The sequence below is a fragment of the Nesoenas mayeri genome (genome assembly GCF_963082525.1).
Source record: "Nesoenas mayeri genome assembly, chromosome: 32".
In the NCBI taxonomy this organism is placed as follows: domain Eukaryota; kingdom Metazoa; phylum Chordata; class Aves; order Columbiformes; family Columbidae; genus Nesoenas; species Nesoenas mayeri.
The window spans coordinates 572190-593306 of record NC_137570.1 but is presented as its reverse complement, the minus strand read 5'-3'; the positions used below and the strand labels follow the sequence as shown (position 1 = coordinate 593306).

Below are 21117 nucleotides of genomic sequence, written 5' to 3'. Positions count from 1 at the left end.
GGGTCCTCCATGGGTCTATGGTGGGGTTTGGGGTCTATCACGGAGCTGAGGTCATGTTGGGGTCTACCATGGGTCTATGGTGGGGTGTGGGGTCCACAATAGGTCTGAGAGGGGTTTGGGGTCCTCCATGGGTCTATGGTGGGGTTGGGGTCCTGCAGTCCTTCGATGAGATCACCGCCATGGTGAGGGGATGGGGGTCCCCTGTGGGTCTAATGTGGGGTTTGGGGTCTATCATGGAGCTGAGGTCATGTTGGGGATCTACCATGGATTTCACATGGGTTTGGTGTCCGTGATGGATCTCATGTGGGTTTTGGGCTCTATCACAATTCTGAGGTGGGTTTTGGGGTCCCTGGTGGATCTGAGGCGGGTTTTGGGGTCTATCACAGACCTGATGTGGGTTTTGGGGTCTATCACAGATCTGAGGTGGGTTTGGGGTCTATCACAGATCTGAGGCGGGTTTTGGGGTCTATCACAGACCTGATGTGGGTTTTGGGGTCTATCACAGATCTGAGGTGGGTTTGGGGTCCATGATGGATCTAATGTGGGTTTTGGGGTCTATCACAGATATAATGTGGGTTTTGGGTCCACCATGGATCTCATGTGGGTTTGGGGTCCGTGATGGATCTAACATGGGTTTTGGGGTCTATCACAGATCTGAGGTGGGTTTGGGGTCTATCACAGATCTGAGGTGGGTTTTGGGGTCCGTGATGGATCTAACATGGGTTTTGGGGTCTATCACAGATCTGAGGTGGGTTTGGGGTCCATGATGGATCTCCCATGGGTTTGGGGTCTATCACAGATCTGAGGTGGGTTTGGGGTCTATCACAGATCTGAGGTGGGTTTTGGGGTCTATCACAGATCTGAGGTGGGTTTGGGGTCTATCACAGATCTGAGGTGGGTTTTGGGGTCTATCACAGATCTGAGGTGGGTTTTGGGGTCTATCACAGATCTGAGGTGGGTTTGGGATCTATCACAGATCTGAGGTGGGTTTGGGGTCTATCACAGATCTGAGGCGGGTTTTGGGGTCCATGATGGATCCGAGGCGGGTTTTGGGGTCTCCCGTGGGTCTGGGGTCCATGATGGATCTCCCATGGGTTTGGGGTCCGTGATGGATCTAACATGGGTTTTGGGGTCTATCACAGATCTGAGGTGGGTTTGGGGTCTATCACAGATCTGAGGTGGGTTTTGGGGTCTATCACAGATCTGAGGCGGGTTTTGGGGTCTATCACAGATCTGAGGTGGGTTTGGGGTCTATCACAGATCTGAGGCGGGTTTTGGGGTCCATGATGGATCCGAGGCGGGTTTTGGGGTCTCCCGTGGGTCTGGGGTCCATGATGGATCTCCCATGGGTTTGGGGTCCGTGATGGATCTAACATGGGTTTTGGGGTCTATCACAGATCTGAGGTGGGTTTTGGGCTCTATCACAGATCTGAGGTGGGTTTGGGGTCCATGATGGATCCGAGGCGGGTTTTGGGGTCTCCCGTGGGTCTGGGGTCCCTGGTGGATCCGAGGTGGGTTTTGGGGTCTCCCGTGGGTCTGGGGTCCATGATGGATCTCCCATGGGTTTTGGGGTCCATGATGGATCCGAGGCGGGTTTCGGGGTCTCCCGTGGGTCTGGGGTCCCCCATGGATGTCCCGCGGGTCTGTCGCAGACGGGCGACGGCGTGAACGACGCGCCGGCGCTGAAGAAGGCGGAGATCGGCATCGCCATGGGCTCCGGCACCGCCGTGGCCAAGACGGCGTCCGAGATGGTGCTGGCGGACGACAACTTCTCCACCATCGTGGCGGCCGTGGAGGAGGGGCGCGCCATCTACAACAACATGAAGCAGTTCATCCGCTACCTCATCTCCTCCAACGTGGGCGAGGTCGTCTGGTGAGATCCCAGTGATCCCAGTCCATCCCAGTTCATCCCAGTGACCCCAAAGTTCAGTTCATCCCAGTCCATCCCAGTCCATCCCATTGACCCCCCATTGACCCCAGTTCATCCGCTACCTCATCTCCTCCAACGTGGGAGAGGTCGTCTGGTGAGATCCCATTGATCCCAGTCCATCCCAGTCCATCCCAGTTCATCCCATTGATCCCAGTTCAGTCCATCCCAGTTCACCCCAGTTCACCCCAGTTCATCCCATTGACCCCCCATTGACCCCAGTTCATCCGCTACCTCATCTCCTCCAACGTGGGGGAGGTGTCTGGTGAGATCCCAGTGATCCCAGTTCATCTCAGTTCATCCCAGTTCATCTCATTGACCCCAAAGTTCAGTTCATCCCAGTTCATCCCAGTTCATCCCATTGACCCCCGCATTGATCCCAGTTCATCCACTACCTCATCTCCTCCAACGTGGGGGAGGTGTCTGGTGAGATCCCAGTGATCCCAGTTCATCCCAGTCCATCCCAGTTCATCCAAGTGACCTCCCAGTTCATCCCAGTTCATCCCAGTGACCTCCCAGTCCATCCCAGTTCATCCCAGTGACCCCCCAGTTCAGTTCATCCCAGTTGATCCCAGTTGATCCCAGTCCATCCCAGTCCATCCCAGTGATCCCAGTCCATCCCAGTTCATCCCAGTGACCCCCCAGTTCAGTTCATCCCAGTTCATCCCAGTGACCCCCCAGTTCAGTTCATCCCAGTTCATCCCAGTGATCCCAGTCCATCCCAGTTCATCCCAGTTCATCCCAGTGACCCCCCAGTTCAGTTCATCCCAGTTCATCCCAGTACATCCCAGTTCCACCACGTTCTGTGGGTCCTTCTTGTCCCTCCCCCAAGACCCCCAGGTCCCCCCATCCCCCACCCCCATCCCCCACCCCATCCCCTCCCCATCCCCCACCCCCGTCCCCATCCCCCACCATGACGCCTCCCCATCCCCCACCCCCATCTCCTTCCCATCCCCACCCCCATCCCCTCCCCCATTCCACATCCCCCACCCTCATCCCATCCCCCACCCCATCCCCCACCATGACCCCCCATGACCCCCCATGACCCCCCCATGACCCCTCCCCTCCCCCCCATAGCATCTTCCTGACGGCGGCGCTGGGCCTTCCCGAGGCGCTGATCCCCCATCCCCCACCCATCCCATCCCCCCCATAACCTGTGACCCCTCCCCCATGACAGCATCTTCCTGACGGCGGCGCTGGGCCTTCCCGAGGCGCTGATCCCGGTGCAGCTGCTGTGGGTGAACCTGGTGACCGACGGGCTCCCGGCCACGGCGCTCGGCTTCAACCCGCCGGACCTGGACATCATGGACAAGCCCCCGCGCAGCCCCAAGGAGCCGCTCATCAGCGGGTGGCTCTTCTTCCGATACCTCGCCATCGGCGGTGAGACCGCGGCGGGGGGACAACGGGGGGACAACGGGGGGACAAAGTGGGCCTGAAGTGGGCCCAAAGTAGGCCCAAAGTAGGCCTGAAGTAGGCCCAAAGTAGGCCCAAAGTAGGCCTGGGGTAGGCCCAAAGTAGGCCCAAAGTAGGGCCGAAGTGGGCCCAAAGTATGCCTGAAGTAGGCCTGAAGTAGGCCTCGGGGTAGGTCTGAGGGTGGGCCCAAGGTAGGCCCAAAGTAGGCCTGAAGTAGGCCTGGGGTAGGTCTGATGGTGGGCCCAAGGTAGGCCCAAAGTAGGCCTGAAGTAGGCCTGAAGTAGGCCTGAAGTAGGCCCAAAGTAGGCCCAAAGTAGGCCTGGGGTAGGCCCAAAGTAGGCCCAAAGTAGGGCCGAAGTGGGCCCAAAGTAGGCCTGAAGTAGGCCCAGGGTAGGCCCAAAGTAGGGCCGAAGTGGGCCCAAAGTAGGCCCAAAGTGGGCCTGAAGTAGGACTGAAGTAGGCCTGAGGTAGGCCCGAAGTAGGCCCGAAGTAGGCCTGGGGGTAGGTCTGATGGTGGGCCCAAGGTAGGCCCAAAGTAGGGCTGAAGTAGACCTGGGGTAGGCCTGAGGGTGGGCCTGGAGTAGGCCCAAAGTGGGCCCGGGGTAGGCCCCAAAGTAGGCCTGAAGTAGGGCTGGGGTAGGTAGGCCCAAAGTAGGCCCAAAGTGGGCCCAAAGTGGGCCTGAAGTAGGCCCGAAGTGGGCCTGGGGTAGGCCCCAAAGTGGGCCCAAAGTAGGGCCGAAGTGGGCCCAAAGTAGGCCTGGAGTAAGCCCAAAGTGGGCCTGGGAGTAGGTCTGATGGTGGGCCCAAAGTAGGCCCAAAGTATGCCCAAAGTAGGCCCAAAGTGGGCCTGGGGTAGGCCCAAAGTAGGCCTGAAGTAGGGCCGAAGTGGGCCTGAAGTAGGCCTGGAGTAGGCCCGAAGTAGGCCCGAAGTAGGGCTGAAGTAGGCCTGGGGTAGGCCTAGGAGTAGTCTTGGGGTAGGCCCGAAGTGGGCCTGAGGGTAGGCCTGAAGTAGACCTGAAATAGACTTGAAGTAGGCCTGGGGTAGGCCCCAAGTGGGCCTGGGGTAGGCCTCGGGGTGGGCCCAAGGTAGGCCCAAAGTAGGCCCAAAGTGGGCCTGGGGTAGGCCTGAAGTAGGCCCAAAGTGGGCTTGAAGTGGGCCTGGGGTAGGCCCAAAGTAGGGCCGAAGTAGGCCTGAAGTAGGCCCGAATTAGGCCTGGGGTAGGCCTAGGTGTAGGCCTGGGGTAGGCCCAAAGCAGGGCTGAAGTGGGCCCAAAGTAGGCCCAAAGTAGGCCTGAAGTAGGCCCAAAGTAGGGCCAAAGTGGGCCCAAAGTAGGCCTGGAGTAAGCCCAAAGTGGGCCCAAGGTAGGCCCAAAGTAGGCCCACAGTGGGCCTGGGGTAGGCCCAAAGTAGGGCTTGAAGTGGGCCTGGGGTAGGCCCAAAGTGGGCCTGGGGTAGGCCTGGGGTAGGCCCAAAGTAGGGCCGAAGTGGGCCCGAAGTAGGGCTGAAGTAGGCCTGGGGGTAGGCCTGAGGTAGGCCCAGGGTAGGCCCAAAGTGGGCCTGGGGTAGGCCCAGGGTGGGCCTGGAAGTGGACCTGGGGTAAGCCCAACATAGGCCTGCAGGTGGGCCTGGGGGTAGGCCCAAAGTGGGCCCAAAGTAGGCCTGAAGTAGGCCTGGGGTAGGCCCAAGGTAGGCCCAAAGTAGGCCTGGGGTAGGCCCAAAGTGGGCCCCAAGTGGGCCTGAAGTAGGCCTGAGGGTGGGCCTGAGGTAGGCCCAGGGTAGGCCCAAAGTAGGGCTGAGGTAGGCCCAAGGTAGGCCCAAAGTGGGCCTGGAGTAGGCCCAAAGTAGGCCCGAAGTAGGCCTGAGGTAGGCCTGGGGGTAGGCCCAAGGTAGGCCTAAGGTAGGCCAAGGTGTCCATATGTCCCCATGTCCCCATGTCCTGGTGTCCCCACTGACGTCCGTCCGTCCGTCCGTCCATCTGTCCCGCAGGGTACGTGGGGGCGGCCACGGTGGGGGCGGCCGCCTGGTGGTTCCTGTACGCCGAGGACGGGCCCAGCGTCTCCTACCACCAGCTGGTGAGCGACATGGCCGCCATGGCCCCATCGTCCCCATGGTGACCCCATCATCCCCATGGTGACCCCACCACCCCCATGGTGTCCCCAAGGTCCCCATGGTGTCCCCATCATCCCCATGGTGACCCCACCACCCCCATGGTGTCCCCAAGGTCCCCATGGTGTCCCCATCATCCCCATGGTGACCCCACCACCCCCATGGTGTCCCCAAGGTCCCAATGGTGTCCCCGTCATCCCCATGGTGACCCCACCACCCCCATGGTGTCCCCAAGGTCCCCCATGGTGTCCCCATCATCCCCATGGTGACCCCACCACCCCCATGGTGTCCCCAAGGTCCCCATGGTGTCCCCATCATCCCCATGGTGACCCCACCACCCCCATGGTGTCCCCAAGGTCCCAATGGTGTCCCCATCATCCCCATGGTGACCCCACCACCCCCATGGTGTCCTCAAGGTCCCCATGGTGTCCCCATCATCCCCATGGTGACCCCATCGTCCCCATGGTGTCCCCATCATCTCCATGGTGTCCCCACCACCCCCAAGGTCCCCACGGTGACCCCACCACCCCCATGGTGACCCCATTGTCCCCATGGTGTCCCCCCCAACCCCAAGATCCCCATGGTGTCTCCACCACCCCCGTGGTGACCCCAAGGTCCCCAAGGTGTCCCCAAGATCCCTGTGGTGCCCCCACCACCCCCACGGTGTCCCCCTTGCTCCCATGGTGACCCCCCCACCCCCAAGGTCCCCATAGTGTCACCCCCACCCCCATGGCCACTCCAGGTCCCCATGGTGTCCCCATCATCCCCACGGTGTCCCCAACACTCCCAAGGTCCCCATGGTGACCCCACCACCCTCATGGTGTCCCCACCACCCCCACCACCCCCATGGTGTCCCCATCATCCCCATGGTGACCCCACCACCCCAAGGTGTCCCCAAGGTCCCCATGGTGTCCCCATCATCTCCATGGTGACCCCACTACCCCAAGGTCCCCACGGTGACCCCACCACCCCATGGCCACCCCAAGGTCCCCATGGTGTCCCCACCACCCCAAGGTCCCCACGGTGACCCCACCACCCCCATGGTGTCCCCCTTGTCCCCATGGCGTCCCCATCGTCCCCAAGGTGACCCCATCACCCCCATGGTGACCCCAAGGTCCCCATGGTGACCCCCCCACCCTCATCATCCCCATGGTGTCCCCACCACCCCCAAGGTCCCCATCGTGACCCCACCACCCCCATGGTGACCCCAAGGTCCCCATGGTGTCCCCATTGTCCCCATGGTGACCCCCCCACCCCCCAGCCCCTGCGGTGACCCCACCACCCCCCTGGTGTCCCCATCATCCCCATTGTCCCCATGGTGACCCCACCACCCCCAAGGTCCCCATGGTGTCTCCATCATCCCCATCATCCCCATGGCCACTCCAAGGTCCCCATGGTGTCCCCATTGTCCCCATGGTGTCCCCATCGCCCCCATGGTGTCCTCCCCGCCCCCCTGGTGACCCCCCCGCCCCGCAGACGCACTTCATGCAGTGCACGGAGCACAACGCGGAGTTCGAGGGGCTGGACTGCGACATCTTCGAGTCGCCGGTGCCCATGACCATGGCGCTGTCCGTGCTCGTCACCATCGAGATGTGCAACGCGCTCAACAGGTGGGGCGCCCCACTGACCCATTGACTGACCCACTGACCCCACTGAGTGACCCATTGACACCATTGACCCCACTGACCCCATTGACTGACCCACTGACCCCACTGACCCCATTGAGTGACCATGGCGCTGTCCGTGCTCGTCACCATCGAGATGTGCAACGCGCTCAACAGGTGGGGCGCCCCACTGACCCATTGACTGACCCACTGACCCCACTGAGTGACCCATTGACACCATTGACCCCACTGACCCCATTGACTGACCCACTGACCCCACTGACCCCATTGAGTGACCATGGCGCTGTCCGTGCTCGTCACCATCGAGATGTGCAACGCGCTCAACAGGTGGGGCGCCCCACTGACCCATTGACTGACCCACTGACCCCACTGAGTGACCCATTGACACCATTGACCCCACTGACCCCATTGAGTGACCCATTGACCCCACTGACCCCATTGAGTGACCATGGCGCTGTCCGTGCTCGTCACCATCGAGATGTGCAACGCGCTCAACAGATGGGGCGCCCCACTGACCCATTGACTGACCCACTGACCCCATTGACCCCATTGACCCCATTGACTGACCCACTGACCCCATTGACCCCACTGATCCCACTGACCCCATTGACTGACCCACTGACCCCATTGACCCCACTGACCCCATTGAGTGACCCATTGACCCCACTGACCCCATTGAGTGACCATGGCGCTGTCCGTGCTCGTCACCATCGAGATGTGCAACGCGCTCAACAGGTGGGCTGGCCCCATTGACTGACCCACTGAGTGACCCATTGACCCCATTGACTGACCCATTGACACCGTTGACCCCACTGACCCCATTGAGTGACCCATTGACCCTATTGACCCCATTGACTGACCCATTGACACCATTGACCCCATTGACCCCATTGAGTGACCCATTGACACCATTGACCCCACTGAGTGACCCATTGACACCATTGACCCCACTGACCCCATTGAGTGACCCATTGACACCATTGACCCCATTGACCCCATTGAGTGACCCACTGACCCCACTGACCCCATTGACCCCATTGAGTGACCCACTGACCCCATTGACCCATTGACCCCATTGACTGACCCATTGACACCATTGACCCCATTGACCCCGCTGAGTGACCCATTGACACCATTGACCCCATTGAGTGACCCATTGACTCCATTGAGTGACCCATTGACCCCATTGACCCCATTGAGTGACCCATTGACACCATTGATCTTGTTCATTGACCCATTGACTCCATTGAGTGACCCATTGACCCCATTGACCCCATTGAGTGACCCATTGACACCATTGAGTGACCCGTTGACACCATTGACCCCATTGGGTGACCCATTGACCCCATTGACACCATTGAGTGACCCATTGACACCATTGACCCCGTTCATTGACCCATTGACTCCATTGAGTGACCCGTTGACACCATTGACCCCACTGAGTGACCCATTGACCCCATTGACCCCACTGATTGACCCATTGACACCAGTGACCCCATTGAGTGACCCATTGACACCATTGACCCCACTGACCCATTGACCCCATTGACCCCATGGACCCCACTGACCCCATCAACCCTATTGACTCATCAACCCCATTGACCCCACTGACCCCATTGACCCCATCGACCCCACTCACCCATCGACCTCACTGACCCCATTGACCCCATTGACCCATCAACCCCATCGACCCCATTCACCCCACTGACCCCATTGACCTATTGACCCCACTGCCCCCACCGCCCCCATCCCCACCATCTTCACCGCCGTGTTCCCACCATCTCCACCACCATCTCCCCCCCACCCCCCCCCGTTCCCCGCGCGTCCCCCCGTCCCCGTGTCCCACGCGCCGTCCGTCCGTCCGTCCGTCCGCAGCCTGTCGGAGAACCAGTCGCTGGCGCGGATGCCGCCGTGGGTCAACATCTGGCTGGTGGGCTCCATCTGCCTCTCCATGTCGCTGCACTTCGTCATCCTCTACATCGACCCGCTGCCCGTAAGGGACGCACCGGTGGCCGTCGGTGGCCGTGGGCTGGTGGCCGTGGGGTGGTTGGTGGCCATAGGGAGGTCGGTGGCCATTGGTGGTGGCCATGGGGAGGTTGGTGGCCATGGGGAGGTCGGTGGCTATTGGTGGCCATGGGGAGGTTGGTGGCTATTGGTGATGGCCATGGGGAGCTCGGTGGCCATGGGGAGCTCGGTGGCCATTGGTGGTGGCCATAGGGAGGTTGGTGGCCATGGGGAGGTTGGTGGCCATTGGTGGTGGCCATGGGGAGGTTGGTGGCCATGGGCTAGTGGCCATGGGGTGGTCGGTGGCCATGGGGAGGTTGGTGGCCATTGGAGGCCATGGGGAGGTCGGTGGCCATCGGTGGTGGCCATAGGGAGGTTGGTGGCCATTGGGAGGTCGGTGGCCATTGGTGGTGGCCATGGGGAGGTCAGTGGCCATTGGTGGCCCTGGGGAGGTTGGTGGCCATTAGTGATGGCCATGGAGAGGTTGGTGGCCATTGGTGGTGGCCATGGGGAGGTTGGTAGCCATTGGTCAGGCGCTTGCCATTGGTGGCCATGGGGAGGTTGGTGGCCATGAGCTGGTGGCCATGGGTCAGTCAGTGGCCATTGGTGGCCATTGGTGTCCCTGGGTTGGTTGGTGGCCATTGGTTGCCCTGGGTTGGTCGGTGGCCATTGGTGGCCATGGGTGGGTTGGTGGCCATGGTGGCCCTGGGTTGGTTGGTGGCCAGTGGTGACCCTGAGTCGGCCAGTAGCCATGGTGGTCCTGGGTGGGTCAGTGGCCATTGGTTGCCCTGGGTTGGTTGGTGTCCCTGGGCGGGTTGGTGGCCATTGGTGGCCATGGGTGGGTCGGTGGCCCCGGTGGCCACTGGTGTCCCTGGGCGGGTCGGTGGCCCCGGTGGCCATGGGTTGGTCGGTGGCCATGGTGGCCGTTGGTGGCCATGGTGTCCCTGGGCGGGTCGGTGGCCCCGGTGGCCACGGTGACACGTGTCTCGGTGGCCACGCAGATGATCTTCAAGCTGACGCCGCTGGACCTGCCGCACTGGTGGGTGGTGCTCAAGATCTCCTTCCCCGTCATCCTGCTGGACGAGGTGCTCAAGTTCATCGCCAGGAACTACCTGGAGGGTGAGCACGGTGGCCACGGTGGCCACAGTGGCCACAACACCGGCCACGGTGGCCACAATGGCCCCAACACCAGCCACAGTGGCCACAGTGGCCACAATGGCCCCAACACCAGCCACAGTGGCCACAGTGGCCACAATGGCCCCAACACCGGCCACAGTGGCCACAATGGCCCCAACACTGGCCACAGTGGCCACAACACCAGCCACAGTGGCCACAGTGGCCACAATGTCCCCAACACTAGCCACAGTGGCCCCAACACCAGTCCCAGTGGCCACAGTGGCCACAACACCAGTCCCAGTGGCCACAGTGGCCACAACACTCGCCACAGTGGCCACAATGGCCCCAACACCAGCCACAGTGGCCACAATGGCCACAATGACCCCAACACTGGCCACAGTGGCCACAACACCGGCCCCAGTGGCCACAGTGGCCACAATGTCCCCAACACTGGCCACAGTGGCCACAATGTCCCCAACACCAGCCACAGTGGCCACAATACCACTCTGTTCCCTCTCCTCACATCTCTATGGTCCCGATACCGCTCTGTCCCCTCCTCCTATATCTCTATGGTTCTGATCCCACTCTGTCCTCCTCCCCACGTCTCTATGGTCCCGATGCCACTCTGTCCACCTCCATGACCCCCCCATGTCCCCCCCATCACCCCCATGTCCCCACCATGTCCCCACCATCATCTCCATGTCGCCACCATCACGTCCATGTCCCCCCCATCACCTCCATGTCCCCACCTTCACCCGCCTCTGTGGTCCCAATATCACTCTGTCCCCTCTTCCCACATCTCTATGGTCCCAATACCGCTCTGTTCCCTCTTCCCACATCTCTATGGTCCCAATACCGCTCTGTGCCCCTCCATGACCCCCCCATGTCCCCCCCATCACCTCCATGTCCCCTCCATGTCCCCCCCATGTCCCCTCCATCACCTCTGTGTCCCCACCATCACCACCATGTCCCCCATCAATCACCTCCATGACCCCCGCCATGTCCCCCCGTCACCCCCATGTCCCCCCATCATCTTCATGTCCCCTCTCATGTACATTCTGTCCCCAGCGTGACCTCACCGTCCCGTCCCCTCCATCGGCCTCGGCTGCGGCCACAGGTACCCCCCATGTCCCCATCCCCCCATGTCTCCATCCCCCCGTGTCCCCATCCCCCCATGTGTCCCCATCCCCCCCATGTGTCCCCATCCCCCCCATGTGTCCCCATCCCCCCATGTCCCCATCCCCCCCATGTGTCCCCATCCCCCCATGTGTCCCCCATCCCCCCCATGTGTCCCCATCCCCCCATGTCCCCACCCCCCCATGTGTCCCCATCCCCCCCATGTGTCCCCATCCCCCCATGTGTCCCCATCCCCCCATGTCCCCATCCCCCCCCATGTGTCCCCATCCCCCATGTGTCCCCATCCCCCCATGTGTCCCCACCTCCCATGTGTCCCCATCCCCCCCACATGTCCCCATCCCCCATGTGTCCCCATCCCCCCCATGTGTCCCCCATCCCCCCATGTCCCCATCTCCCCATGTGTCCCCATCTCCCATGTCCCCATCCCCCCATGTGTCCCCACCCCCCATGTGTCCCCATCCCCCCCATGTGTCCCCATCCCCGCACATGTCCCCATCCCCCATGTGTCCCCATCCCCCCATGTGTCCCCATCCCCCATGTGTCCCCATCCCCACCATGTGTCCCCATCCCCCATGTCCCCATCCCCCATGTGTCCCCATCCCCCCCATGTCCCCATCCCCCCATGTGCACCCATCCCCCCTCATGTGTCCCCATCCCCCCCCATGTCCCCCAGTGGGGGGGGGGGGGTGAGGTGGGGGGAGGGGCCAGACTCGTGCTCATCCGCGGAGTGGGGGTGGGGTGACCCTGGCACCGATGACGTCACCGTGTCCCCCTCTGTCCCCTCCCCCACAGCGGACGCCGAGGACCCCCGAAAGAAGCGGAAGTGGACCGCGGGGCCCCTCCCCCACCCCTGGGGGGGCCCCCTCCCCCCCCTGCCCCTCCCCCCATCCCCCCGCCCCCCTCCCCCGGCGTCGCTTATTTATTTGCCAATAAAGGGGGAAAATCCCCCACCTGCCCCTCCCCCACTGCCCCCCCCGCCTGTTCTTTGTGGAGTGGGGGGAGGGGCCATGGATGCATCAGCCAATCACAGCAGGGGCGGAGCCTGATGGGCGAGGGGCATTGGGGTGACCCCGCCCCCCCTGCCATGACCCCCCCGCCCCCCACGTTCGGGGCTCAGTCGCCCCCGAGCGGTGGCCGCAGGTGGGTGGGGGAGGGGAGGCGGGGGGGGGGGGTGACGTGGCCAATCAGGAGCGGACTTTGGACCCCCCTGGCCGGGTTGGGGGAGGGGAGGGGGCCCTGGTGTGGACCCAGGCGTCCGGGGGGACCCAGGAGTTCGGGAGGGGACCCAGGCGTCCGGGAGGGACCCAGGAGTTCGAGAGGGGACCCAGGAGTTCGGGAGGGGACCCAGGCGTCCGGGAGGGACCCAGGAGTTCGGGAGGAGACCCAGGCGTCCGGGAGGGACCCAGGCGTCCGGGGTGGGGGGGTGGTGTCTATGGGGCAGGGCCCTGGTGCTGCTCTGTCCTCCCTCCCCACCATCTCTATGGTCTCCTATGGCTCTGATGCTGCTCTGGTACCTCTGTCCCCACACTCTATGGTCCCGGCACCACTCTGACCCCTTTCCCCCCGTCTCTATGGTCCTCCAGGGGCCCTCTCTGTCCCCTCTTCCCATGTCTCTGTGATACAGATACCACTCTCTCCCCTATTCTCGTGGCTCTGTGGTTCCTTAGGGAGCCTGTGCTGCTCTGTCCCCCTCCCCACATCTCTATGGTCCCAGTACCACTCTGTCCCCTCTTCCCACATCTCTATGGCCCCGATACCACTCTGTCCCCTCTTCCCACATCTCTATGGTCCCGATACCACTCTGTCCCCTCTTCACCCATCTCTATGGTCCAGTGCCACTCTGTCCCCTCTTCCCACATCTCTATGGTCCCGATACCGCTCTGTCCCCTCTTCTTATATCTCTATGGCCCCGATACCACTCTGACCCCTCTCTCTATATCTCTATGGTCCCAATACCGCTCTGTCCCCTCTTCCTATATCTCTATGGCCCTGATACCACTCTGTCCCCTTTTCTCACATCTCTATGGTCCCAGTACCACTCTGTCCCCCTCCCCACATCTCTATGGTCCTGATACCACTCTGTCCCCTCTTCACCCATCTCTATGGTCCGAATACCTCAATGTCCTCTCTTCCTATATCTCTATGGCCCCGATACCACTCTGTCCCCCTCCCCACGTCTCTATGGCCCCGATACCACTCTGTCCCCTCTTCCCACATCTCTATGGCCCTGATACCACTCTTCCCCCTCCCCACATCTCTATGGCCCCGATACCACTCTGTCCCCTCTTCCCATGTCTCTATGGTCCCTTATGGTCCCGATACCACTCTGTCCCCTCTTCCCACATCTCTATGGTCCCCGATACCAACTCCACCTCCCCCTCCCCCTCCCCCTCAGGCTCCCATGGCCTCCCAGCCCCACGACCTGTGGGTCCAGCTCCCTCCCCACAAGCTGCGCTCCCTGGCCCGCGCCTGGTTGGACGAGGACTCCCCCGGCCCAGACGCGGCCGCGGTCGCCGTGGGTCCCGCCCCACGGCGCGCTCAGCTCCTCTGCAAGTCCGGGGGGGTCCTGGCGGGCGCCCCCTTCGTGGACGCCATCTTTGGCGAGTGCGGCTGCCGCGTGTCCTGGCGGCTCCGCGAGGGGGCCCTGTTGCCCCCCGGGAGGACCCTGGTGGCCGAGGCCGAGGGTCCCGGCGCCGCGCTCCTATTGGCCGAGAGGGCGGCGCTCAACTGCCTGGGGCGCTGCAGCGGGGTGGCCACGGCGGCCAGGAGAGCCGTCTCATTGGCCAGAGCCGCCGGGTGGGCGGGGACGGTGGCGGGGACCAGGAAGACCACGCCCGGGTTCCGATTGGCCGAGAAGTACGCGCTGGCGGTGGGCGGGGCCGACCCGCATCGCTACGACCTGGGGGGGCTCCTGATGATCAAGGACAATCACCTGGCGGCCGCCGGGGCGCCCCCTGGAGCAGGTGGGGGAGGGACCCCAAAATTGGGGAGGGGGACCCCAAAGTGGGGGGGACATGGATTGGGGGGGGGACACACCTCAAAGTGGGGGGGACATGGTGTGGGGCGAGATGAACTGGGGGAGGGATGAGTTGGGGGGACACCAAAGGGGGGGGACACGAATTGGGGGGGACCCCAAAGAGGGGGGAACATTGATTGGGGGGGGACCCCAAAGTGGAGGACACATGGAGTGGGGGGAGATGAACTGGGGGGGGGGCCTGAATTGGGGGGACACCAAAGTGGGGGGACATGGATTGGGGGGAGATGAACTGGGGGGGGCATGAGTTGGGGGGACACCAAAGTGGGGGGACACGAATTGAGGGAGGGGTGACGTTGATGATGTCACAGGTGGTGGGGGGCGGGGCTGGCACAGGCGCGGGTTCTGGCGCCGGCCTGGCGGTGGAGGGCGGGTCCCTGTCCCCATTGATCCCCATTGACCCCATTGACCCCCATTGACCCCCATTGATCCCCATTGAACCCCATTGATCCCATTGACCCCCATTGATCCCCCATTGACCCCCATTGACCCCCATTGATCCCCATTGATCCCCATTGAACCCCTTTGACCCCCATTGACTCCCATTGTCCCCCATTGACCCCCACTGACCCCCACTGATGACCCTATTGATGACCCCCCGTTGACCTCGCTGATGACGTCACAGGTGGTGGGGGCGGGGCTGGCGCAGCGCGGGTTCTGGCGCTGCCTGGCGGTGGAGGGCGGGTCCCTGTCCCCATTGATCCCCCATTGATCCCGCATTGATCCCCATTGACCCCCATTGACCCCCATTGAACCCCATTGACTCCCATTGAGCCCCCATTGACCCCCATTGACCCCCATTGAGCCCCATTGACCCCAATTGATCCCCATTGACTCCCATTGATCTTCATTGACCCCCATTGACCTCCATTGACCCCCATTGATTCCCCATTGACCCCCATTGACTCCCATTGATCCCTATTGACCCCCATTGAGCCCCATTGATCCCCATTGACTCCCATTGACCCCCGTTGACCCCCATTGATCCCCAATGACTCCCATTGACCCCCATTGACCCCCATTGATCCCCATTGACCCCCCATTGATCCCCATTGACTCCCATTGCCCCCCATTGACCCCCATTGATCCCCATTGATCCCCATTGACTCTCATTGACCCCCATTGACTCCCATTGACCCCATTGACCCCCATTGATGACCCCATTGACCCCCATTGACCCCCATTGATCCCATTGACCCCCTTGATGACGTCACAGGTGGTGGGGGGCGGGGCTGACGCAGCGCGGGTTTCTGGCGCCGCCTGACGGTGGAGTGTGGGTCTCTGTCCCCATTGATCCCCATTGAATCCCATTGATCCCCATTGACCCCCATTGAGTCCCATTGACCCTCATTGACCCCCATTGATCCCCATTGACCCCCATTGACCCCTTGATGACGTCACAGGTGGTGGGGGCGGGGCTGGCGCAGCGCGGGTTTTGGCGCCGCCTGGCGGTGGAGTGCGGGTCCCTGTCCCCATTGATCCCCATTGACCCTCACTGATCCCCATTGACCCCCCACTGACTCCCATTGACCCCCATTGCCCTCCATTGATCCCATTGACCCCTCATTGACCCCCATTGATCCCATTGACCCCTTGATGACGTCACAGGTGGTGGGGGCGGGGCTGGCGCAGCGCGGGTTCTGGCGCCGCCTGGCGGTGGAGTGCGGGTCCCTGTCCCCCATTGATCCCCATTGAGTCCCATTGATCCCCATTGATCCCCATTGACTCCCATTGATCCCCATTGACTCCCATTGCCCCCCATTGACCCCCATTGAGCCCCATTGACCCCCCATTGATCCCCATTGATCCCCATTGACCCTCACTGATCCCCATTGACTCCCATTGATCCCCATTGATCCCCATTGACTCCCATTGACCCCCATTGACCCCCATTGATCCCCATTGACTCCCATTGACTCCCATTGACCCCCATTGATCCCCATTGACCCCCACTGACTCCCATTGACCCCCATTGCCCTCCATTGATCCCATTGACCCTCATTGACCCCCATTGATCCCATTGACCCCTTGATGACGTCACAGGTGGTGGGGGCGGGGCTGGCGCAGCGCGGGTTCTGGCGCCGCCTGGCGGTGGAGTGCGGGTCCCTGTCCCCATTGATCCCCATTGAGTCCCATTGATCCCCATTGATCCCCATTGACTCCCATTGATCCCCATTGACTCCCATTGCCCCCCATTGACCCCCATTGAGCCCCATTGACCCCCATTGATCCCCATTGATCCCCATTGACCCTCACTGATCCCCATTGACTCCCATTGATCCCCATTGATCCCCATTGACTCCCATTGACCCCCATTGACCCCCATTGATCCCCATTGACTCCCATTGACTCCCATTGACCCCCATTGATCCCCATTGACCCCCACTGACTCCCATTGACCCCCATTGCCCTCCATTGATCCCATTGACCCTCATTGACCCCCATTGATCCCATTGACCCCTTGATGACGTCACAGGTGGTGGGGGCGGGGCTGGCGCAGCGCGGGTTCTGGCGCCGCCTGGCGGTGGAGTGCGGGTCCCTGTCCCCATTGATCCCCATTGAGTCCCATTGACCCCCATTGACCCCCATTGATCCCATTGACCCCTTGATGACGTCACAGGTGGTGGGGGCGGGGCTGGCGCAGCGCGGGTTCTGGCGCCGCCTGGCGGTGGAGTGCGGTTCCCTGGGGGCGGCGCTCGGAGCCGCTGGCGCCGGCGCCGACATCGTCCTGCTCGACAACTTCTCCCCCGAGGTTCGCCCCAAAAATGGGGGTTCCCCCCCCCCCCATCACGACACCCCGTGTGGGTCCCCCCGTGTCCCCCCGACCCGTTTCACCCCGAAAATGGGGGGGTGCCCCTGTATTTTGACGACAAAATTGGGGTTTCCCATGCCCCCCCCCCCCCCAATCCGTTATAACCCCAAATTGGGGGATTCATTCACCCCCAAATCGGGCCCCCCCCCCATTATCCCCCCCCCATTGACCCCCCTCGACCCCCAAATTGGGGTCTCCCCATTATCCCCTGACCCCTTGACCCCCAAATCAGGGGTTCCCCCTCCCCCAAATCGTGGTTTCCCCCCCCATTATCCCCCCCCACTGACCCCCTCGCCCCCCACATTGGGGTCCCCTCATATACCCCCTTACCCATTGACCCCCAAATCGTGGTTCCCCCCATTATCCCCCCCCACCCATTGACCCCCTTGACCCCTAAATCGGTTCCCCCCATTATCTGCACCCCCCGCCCCGACCCCCTTGACCCCCAAATTGGGTTCCCCCCATCAGCCCATTACCCATTGACCCCCTTGACCCCCAAATCGGGTCCCCCCCCATTATCCCCCCCACCTATTGACCCCCTTGCCCCCCAAATCGGGTCCCCCCATTATCCCCTGCACCCATTGACCCCCTCGACCCCCAAATCTGGTCCCCCCATATACCCCCTTACCCATTGACCCCCAAATCATGATTCCCCCCATTATCCCCCCCACCCATTGACCCCCTTGACCCCCAAATCGTGGTTCCCCCTATTATCCCCCCCCACTGACCCCCTTGACCCCCAAATCTGGTCCCCCCCATCACCCCATTACCCATTGACCCCCTTGACCCCCAAATTGGGTTCCCCCCATCACCCCATTACCTATTGACCCCCCCAAATTGTGGTTCCCCCCATTATTCCCCCCCATTGACTCCCAAATCGGGATCCCCCCATTATCCCCCCTCACTGATCCCCTCGACCCCCAAATCTGGTCCCCCCATTGACCCCCAATATGGGTCCCCCCATTATCCCCTCCCCCCCCACCCCTTGACCCCCTTGCCCCCAAATCGGGGTCCCCCCATTATCCCACCTCACTGACTCCCTCGACCCCCAAATTGGGGTCCTCCCATTATCCCCCCCAGTGACCCCCTTGACCCCCAAACTGGGTTCCCCCCATTATCCCCCCCACCCATTGACCCCCTTGCCCCCCAAATCAGGGTCCCCCTATTATCCCCCCCCACCCCTTGCCCCCCAAATCGGGGTCCCCCCATATACCCCCTTACCCACTGACCCCCAAATCCCCCCTTTATTCCCCCCCCTCCCCCCCATTGACCCCCAAATTGGGGTCCCCCCCATCACCCTTTACCCATTGACCCCCAAATCGGGGGTTACCCCCTCCCCCAAATTGGGGTTCCCCCCTTACCCATTCACCCCCAAATTGTGGTTCCCCCCATTACCCTCCCCCACTGACCCCCTCGCCCCCCCAAATGGGGTCCCCCCATTACCCCCCCCCCACTGACCCCCTCTTCCCCCCAAATGGGGTCCCCCCCCCTTGCGCCCCTGCAGGAGCTGCGGGAGGTGGCGGCCGAGGTCAAGGTCAAGTTCCCGGGGGTGACGGTGGAGGCCAGCGGGGGGGTGACCCTGGAGACCCTCCCCCACATCCTGGGCCCCCACGTGGACGTCGTGTCCATGGGGTGTCTGACCCACGCGGCCCCCGCGCTCGACTTCTCCATGGCCGTGCTGCCCCCCGAGTGACGGGGACCCCCAACGGGACCCCAAAATCCGCCAGCGGGACCAAAAATCCGCCAACGGGACCCAAAAATCCGGCATCGGGACCCAAAAATTCATCATCAGGACCCAAAAATACATCATTGGGACCCCGAAATTCATCATCGGGACCCAAAAATCCAGCATGGAGACCCCGAAATTCATCAATGGGACCCAAAAATTCATCATCAGGACCCCAAAATACGTCATCAGGACCCAAAAATCCAGCATCGGGACACCCCAAAATACATCATTGGGACCCCAAAATACGTCATTGGGACCCCGAAATACATCATCAGGACCCAAAAATCCAGCATGGGGACCCCATAATTCATCAATAGTACCCAAAAATTCATCATCAGGACCCCAAAATACATCATCGGGACCCAAAATTCATCAATGGGACCCCCATAATTCATCAATGGGACCCCAACATTCATCAATGGGACCCCATAATTCATCAATAGGAGCCCAAAATTCATCAATGGGACCCCAAAATCTATCATCGGGACCCCCAAAATTCATCAATTGGACCCAAAGATTCAGCAATAGGAGCCTAAAATTCATCAGTGGGAGCCCAAAATTCATCAATGGGAGCCCATAATATTTCAATGGGACCCCATAATTCATCAATAGGAGCCCAAAATTCATCAATGGGACCCAAAATTCATCAATGGGACCCCAAAATACATCATTGGGACCCAAAATTCATCAAGGGGACCCCAAAAATTCACAATGGGACCCCATAATTCATCAATAGGAGCCCAAAATTCATCAAGGGGACCCCAAAAATTCATCAATTGGACCCCAAAATTCATCAAGGGGACCCCATAATTTATCAATAGGAGTCCAAAATTCATCAATGAGACCCCAAAAAATTCATCAATGGGACCCAAAAATCCATCAATGGGACCCCAAAACTCATCATTGGGGACCCCGAAATTCATCATCAGGACCCCAACATTCATCAATAGGACCCCAAAAATTCATCAATAGGAGCCCAAAATTCATCAATGGGACCCCAAAAATTCACAATGGGACTCAAAAATTCATCAATAGGAGACCAAAATTCATCAATGGGACCCAAAATTCATCAATGGGACCCCAAAATACATCATTGGGACCCAAAGATTCATCAATGGGACCCCAAAAATTCACAATGGGACCCCATAATTCATCAATAGGACCCCAAAACTCATCAATGGGACCCCAAAATTCACAATGGGACCCAAAATTCATCAATAGGAGACCAAAATTCATCAATGGGACCCAAAATTCCTCAATGGGACCCCAAAATACATCATTGGGACCCAAAAATTCATCAATAGGACCCAAAATTCATCAATGGGACCCCAAAATACATCATTGGGACCCAAAAATTCATCAATAGGACCCAAAATTCATCAATGGGACCCCAAAATTCATCAATAGAACCCAAAAATTCATCAATGGGAGCCCATAATACATCATGGGACCCCCTAATTCATCAATTGGACCCCAAAATTCATCAATGGGGCCCAAAATTCATCATCAGGACCCCAAAATTCATCAATGGGACCCCAAAATACATCATTGGGACCCAAAAAATTCATCAATAGGACTCAAAATTCATCAAGGGGACCCAAAGGTTCATCAATGGGACCCTGAAATTCATCAATGGGACCCCAAAATTCACAATGGGACCCAAAATTCATCAATAGGAGCCCAAAATTCATCAATGGAACCCAAAATTCATCAAGGGGACCCAAAATTCATCAATAGAATCCAAAAATTCATCAATGGGAGCCCATAATACATCAATGGGACCCCAAAATTCATCAATAGGAGCCCAAAAATTCATCAATGGGACCCAAAATTCATCAATGGGACCCCAAAATACATCATTGGGACCCAAAATTCATCATTGGGACCCCAAAATTCACAATGGGACTCCAAAATACATCATTGGGACCCGAAGATTCATCAATGGGATCCAAAAATTCACAATGGGACCCAAAATTCATCAATAGGAGCCCAAAATTCATCAATAGGAGCCCAAAATACATCATTGGGACCCAAAAATTCATCAATAGGACCCAAAATTCATCAATGGGACCCAAAAATCCATCAATGGGACCCCGAAATCCATCATCGGGACCCCAAAATACATCATTGGGACCCCAAAATCGCTCATTGGGACCCCAAAATCCATCAATGGGACCCAAAAATCCATGAATGGGACCCCAAAAATTCATCAAT

At 60.2% G+C, this 21117-nt stretch overlaps 2 protein-coding genes across 2 annotated transcripts in view; both read left to right on the top strand.

Moving 5' to 3' along the window:
* Nucleotides 1-10832, top strand: part of LOC308051163 (sarcoplasmic/endoplasmic reticulum calcium ATPase 1-like) — a gene marked incomplete at its 3' end in the record, with an annotated part of 33836 nt that extends 23004 nt beyond the window's left edge. The window contains 6 exon segments of the mRNA XM_080361493.1: nt 1653-1873; nt 3105-3307; nt 5327-5412; nt 6923-7056; nt 8947-9064; nt 10077-10832. Of these exon segments, the coding sequence (XP_080217619.1) occupies nt 1653-1873; nt 3105-3307; nt 5327-5412; nt 6923-7056; nt 8947-9064; nt 10077-10832 (1518 nt within the window).
* A 2897-nt stretch (nt 10833-13729) lies between these two features.
* Nucleotides 13730-18867, top strand: LOC308051162 (nicotinate-nucleotide pyrophosphorylase [carboxylating]-like; the record flags this gene model as incomplete). Its single annotated transcript, XM_080361492.1, has 4 exons — nt 13730-14291; nt 16839-16891; nt 16983-17114; nt 18679-18867. The coding sequence occupies 4 exons, from the start codon at nt 13730-13732 to the stop codon at nt 18865-18867; spliced, it is 936 nt and encodes a 311-aa protein (XP_080217618.1).
* Nucleotides 18868-21117: the final 2250 nt, after the last annotated feature.